This window comes from Rattus norvegicus, chromosome 2, assembly GCF_036323735.1.
Source record: "Rattus norvegicus strain BN/NHsdMcwi chromosome 2, GRCr8, whole genome shotgun sequence".
NCBI lineage: Eukaryota > Metazoa > Chordata > Mammalia > Rodentia > Muridae > Rattus > Rattus norvegicus.
The window spans coordinates 106,003,434-106,009,402 of record NC_086020.1 but is presented as its reverse complement, the minus strand read 5'-3'; the positions used below and the strand labels follow the sequence as shown (position 1 = coordinate 106,009,402).

The window sequence follows — 5,969 nt, the reverse complement described above, 5'->3', positions numbered from 1 at the left end:
TCTGCATGACAAAAACTTCAAACCTCTGCAAGAGAAATTGAAGATCTCAGAAGATGTAAAGATCTCCCATGCTCATGGATTGGCAGGATTAATAGAGTAAAAATGGCCATCTAGCCAAAAGCAATCTATAGATTCAGTGCAATTCCTATCAAAATTCCAACTCTATTCTTCATAGAGTTAGAAAGAACAATTTGCAAATTCATTTGGAATAATAAAAACACAAGATAGCAGAAGAGAAAACTATTGTCATCAATAAAATAACTTCTGGGGGGAATCGCGATCCCTGACCTCAAGCAGTGCTACAGAGCAATAGTGATAAAAACTGCATGTTATTGGTACAGAGACAGTGAAGTAGATCAACAGAATAGAATTGAAGACCCAGAAATGAACCCACACACCTATGGTCACTTGATCTTTGACAAAGAAGGTAAAACTATCAAAGGAAAAAGCATTTTCAACAAATATTACTGGTTTAACTGGCAGTCAGCATGTAGAAGAATTGAAATCGATCCATTCTTATTGCCTTGTACATAACTCAAGTCCAAGTGGATCAAGAACACCCATGTAAAACCAGATACACCGAAACTAATAGAAGAAAAAGTTGAGAAGAGCCTCAAACACATGGGCACAGGGACAATTTCCTATACAGAACACCAAATGCTTATGCTCTTAGATCAACAATAGACAAATGGGGTCTCGAAAAATTACAAAGGTTCTATAAGGCAAAGGATACATCAATAGGACAAAATGGCAACCAACAGATTGGGAAAAGATCTTTACCAATCCTACATCTACTAGAAGGCTAATGTCAAATATGTACAAAGATTTCAAGGAGTTAGGCTCTGGAGAACCAAATAACCCTATTAAAAATGGGGTACAGAGCTAAACAAAGAATTCACAAGTGAGGAATCTTCAATGGCCAAAAGGCACCTAAAGAAATGTTCAACATCCTTATTCATGAGGGAAACACAACTCAAAGCGAGCACTTCACTCCACTTCAACCAGTCAAAATGGCTAAAATCAAAAACTCAGGTGACAGCAGATTCTGGCTAGGATGAGGGTAAAGAGGAACAGCCCTCCCTTGTTGGTGGGGTTGTAACCTGGTACAGCCACTCTGGGAAGCAGTCTGGCATTTCCTCAGCAAATTGGACATAGTACTACCTAAGGGTCCAGCTATAACACTCTTGGGCATATACTCAAAAGATGGTCCAACATATAACAAGGACATATGTTCCACTATGTTCATATCAGCCTTATTTATAATAGCCAGAGGCCAGAAAGAACACAGATATCCTTCAACAGAGGAATGGATACAGAAATGTGGTACATCTACGCAATGGAGTACTACTCAGCTATCAAAAACAATGACTTCATGAAATTCTTAGACAAATGTTCAGAATTAGAAAATATCATTCTGAGTGAGGTAGCCCAGTCACAAAAGAATACACATGGTGTGCACTCATTGATAAGTGGATATAAACCCAAAAGCTTGGAATACCCATGATGCCTATAATAAACTAAAATCTATATAAATTCGAGAAGGAAGACCAAAGTGTGGATGCTTCAGTCCTTCTTAGAAGGTGGAACAAAATACTCTTTGGTGGGATGGACTTGGGAGGAAGAAAGGAGGGGGACCGGATCAGGTATCCAAGGAGACAGAGATGATATACAGAGGGTCAGGAATTTGAACGGAGGTGTGCAGCAATGAGAGTTGGGGAACTGGTGATAGCCACCAGCTAGACACAGATGCCAGAAAAGCAAGAGGCTTCCAGGATCCAACGGAGATGACAATAGCTGAAATACCTGAAAAAGGGAGGGAGAACCTGCAGAGGTTAGTCATAGCCCCTGGTTGAGGGAAGGGGCCAACCACAAATCTCCAAAATTTTAATCCAGAACTGCTCCTACCCAAATGAAATACAGGGACAAAGAGTGGAGCAGAGACTGAAGGAAAGGCTGCCCAAAGACTGCCCCACCTGGGAATCCAGCCCATATGCAGACACCAAACCCAGACAATAGTGCCAAGAAGTGCTTGCTGACAGGAGCCTGATATAGCTGTCTCCTGAGAGGCTCTAGCAGAGCCTGACCAATACAGATGCGGATGCTTACAGCCAACCAAGGAACTGAGCACAGGGACCCTAATAGAGGAGTTAGGGTAAAGACTGAAGGAGCTGAGGGGGTTTCAACCTCTTAGGAAGAAAAACAATATCAACCAACCATACCCACCAAGAGCTCCCGGGGAATAACCACCACCCAAAGAGTACACATAGAGCCGCTCATGGCTTAGCAGAGGATGGCCTTGTCGAGCATCAGTGGGAGGAGAGGCACTTGGTACTATGGAGGTTTGATTCCCCAGTGTAGGGGAATGCCAGGGCAGGTAAGTGGGAGTGGGTGAGTGGGTCAGGGAGCATCCTCTTGGAAGAAGGGGGAGAGGGAATGGGATAGGAGGTTTTGCAGGGAAAACTGGGAAAGGGGATAACATTTGAAATGTAAATATATTAATATTCAATAACATACATATGTATATATACCATATACATATGGTAAATATAATAAATATAAAACTACTGGTAAATATAATAAATATATAACTATGTAACAGCATAATTTTTAAATAAATAATAAATAAAACTAATTTCTTAAGACAATTATATCACCTTGAGAAATAGAACAACTGTTGAAGTGGTTCAGCAGGTAAAGATTTTTGGGGCCAAACCTCACAATCTGTGTTTTCTTCCCTAAACATCCACATGGTAGGAGAGGATGAACTATTGCATACACACACACACACACACACACACACACACACACACAAATTGAGGAGAAAAGGAAGGAACAATGAAGGAAGAAAACTATAAAATCTGTAAAAGGGTCTAATATCAATACACAGCGTCTCTCATTGAACACACTAATGTCTTGGCCTATTGAACAGGGCAAAGGAATGGGACTTCATAGGCAAAAATAATAATAATAAAATTAGTACTTGAAAGTTCAAAGAGCCCATCTACTCTCTAACATTTCTGAGAAACTTCCACTTAATTTTACCATGTATGCCGTGCATGATCCAAACTATTTTCCCATCTTCATTGAAATCTGAATACTTGAGTGACATGGTCTTGGTTTTCAAGTAACACCTCTTGGTTTGACTCAACTCCGTTGGCGAGATTCTCTAACTATAGGTCCAAATGCAATTTTTATGTGTTTATTTTTGGATAGCTTTCTCAAGTTGTTTCCCCAAAGTTTCAGCTAAAACTTGTCTTCCTTTCTCTGTCCATGAGCGTTCACAGATCTTATGCTCCCAGATGAAAAGGGAGAGCTGAAGGGGAGGTCTTTATACCATTTTTTTTGTGAAGGGGAGGCCTCTTCCTCTGCTTTTTGTGCTTTATTCCAAATTCTAGATTTATTCTAAATCTGCATTTAATTCCACCAACCCTTCTTTCTTTGGTTGGAAAAGGGAAAGTTCTTTGCTTTGGAATTAGAAAGAATCCCAAGGGCCTTTGCAATATCTCTCCAGACAAATTTTATTCTGATTTGCTTATTTTTCAGCTTTTTGCTTTTAAGTCAAAATCACGTTGAGAACTTTTCAAGAATTTTAAAAATAACAGACATTTTACCACTAAAAATAATAAGATCCAATAGCCTGGGTTGTGACTGCCAGCACTAAGATCTGAAAATAATCTTGGAGCTTTACTCACATATTAAGCAAAGAGCTAATAAAAGGTCCACCACTGCAAGTTCTCAATGACTTTGCACCATTTGAATTTGACCCCTGCTTAATATATCTCAGTCTTTTTGAAAGAAAATAATGGAATATATTTAATTAATAGCTTTCCTTATCTTGAAAGAAAAGTAAAGTTTTCTCTTTTCAGACTTTCATGAGGCAAATTGAGAAAAGAACAAAGAAAAGTCTGCTAGAGGCTCCGAGATACAAAGGATCCCTTGAAGATGTTATGTGATCTTTTTCCTAGTGCCTAATTTTTCTAAACAGAACATCAGTTTTTAGTAGATTAGTAAGAAAACAAGGAGTGGTATAGGAGGCGCTTACATTTGGACTGGCTCCCTTCCACAGAGTAGCTGTAGGGCTTTTCCATAGTTCTCATAGTATTTTCCCTTTCCAAGTCATCTGACTATTATACCAGAAATACTTGGGTAACCATCTGCTCTTCTTTCCTCTCCTCTTATGTCTTATAAGGCAGAGTTTCTATGCAGGAAGTGTGCAACTCATACTCCAATTGGGCAGTATAAAGAATAATCATTAGCTCATGTGTGCTTTGCAACTTAAAATTGCTCAATGTATTAAACAAAACAAAGAAAAGGAAGCAGAAAAATTAGCAGTGTCAAAAGTAGAGATTAATAGCATTTTTCTTATGCTGTGGTTAGCTAACTGATTCCAAGGGCAATATGATTGTGTTTGAGTTTCCTGTTTAATGTATTTGTAAGAATTTTCTCAGAGTAATTTATAGTGACAAAACATAGCCATGTGGTTTTGCTCTGTGACCTTGGAGGTTGTATAGAATGGAATTATTCTTTAGAAATGTATCCTTTTGTCTTATGAGCTATGTATGCTGTACCAGAAAGGTCAAATTCCTTTCTGTCCAGGATCTTGGTATGATCATGAAAAGCATAAATAGAAAGAGGAAGCAGGTCAGCAACTAAAATTTTACATAAAAGAAAACAGTCGCTCTCTTTGCCCCATCTACTGTGAGAATGGAAACCATTCTCAGCCATCAGACTGGCGACATTCCAGAAAATGTGGACATCACTCTGAAGGGGCGCACAATCATTCTGAAGGGCCCCAGGGGAACTCTGAGGAGGGACTTCAATCACATCAATGTAGAGCTGAGTCTTCTTGGAAAGAAAAAGAAAAGGCTCCGTGTTGACAAGTGGTGGGGTAACAGGAAGGAACTGGCCACCCTCAGAACCATCTGCAGTCATCTTCAGAACCTGATCAAGGGTGTGACACTGGGCTTCCGTTACAAGAAGAGGTCTGTGCATGCTCATGTCCCTGTCAACGTCATTATTCAGGAGAATGGATCTTTGGTTGAAATCCGAAATTTCTTGGGTGAAAAATACATCCGGAGGGTTCGGATGAGGACAGGTGTTGCTTGTTCTGTTTCTCAAGCCCAGAAGAATGAGTTAATCCTTGAAGGAAATGATATTGAACTTATTTCAAATTCAGCTGCTCTGATTCAACAAGCCACAACGGTTAAGAACAAGGATATCCGGAAGTCTTTGGATGGCATCTATGTTTCTGAGAAGGGAACCGTGCAGCAGCCTGACAAATGAGACCTCACTTTCCTAGCTCCAGAAACAAGATCCTGATCACAAGTACAATTTGACCTCTATGGTGACAATAAAAGACTTATATATTGAAAAAAAGAAGAAAACAGTCAAAATCTTTAGTCAGGAAGACAGTGTCAGGGACTCTGAGGGAGGACCATTCTGGGGATGGTTAGGTGACACTTTTAAGAATTAGAATAGTCTTTGGGTGAAATCATTTGGTTGTCACCTTAGCTATGGATTAGATCTTTAAGATTGCGTGGATATCGAATGAGGCAAAAGTCTCTATAGCTGGTTCCCAAAGTCAGGAATCATGACGATTTCCTTTATACTTATCCCAAAGAGTGTGATATCACTAGACTGGTGAAAAGTTTGTTTGATAATTTTTATTATGGAAATGTAAATGGCCTCTATCCGGTTTGGAAATAACCCCAAAGATTATGATGTGCTGTATTAATAAGGTTTCATTTTAGATACAAAGTCACCTTCCATATGTTTATATCCTCTTCTTTAGTTCTCTTTTAAGTGAGCATTGCCTTTTCTTTATGTTAGTTCACACACACACACACCATACACACACACACCATACACACACACACCATACACACACACACCATACACACACACATACACACACCATACACACACACATATACATACATATGTGTATGTATATATGGTATGTTTTATGA

General features: G+C 39.3%; 1 protein-coding gene across 1 annotated transcript; it reads left to right on the top strand.

Annotated features, from left to right (window-relative positions):
* Positions 1-4,704: 4,704 nt before the first annotated feature.
* Positions 4,705-5,283, top strand: LOC103691519 (60S ribosomal protein L9 pseudogene). Its single transcript, XM_039103302.2, has one exon. It carries the CDS (start codon positions 4,705-4,707, stop codon positions 5,281-5,283), a length of 579 nt encoding a protein of 192 aa, XP_038959230.1.
* The last annotated feature ends 686 nt before the right edge of the window (positions 5,284-5,969 follow it).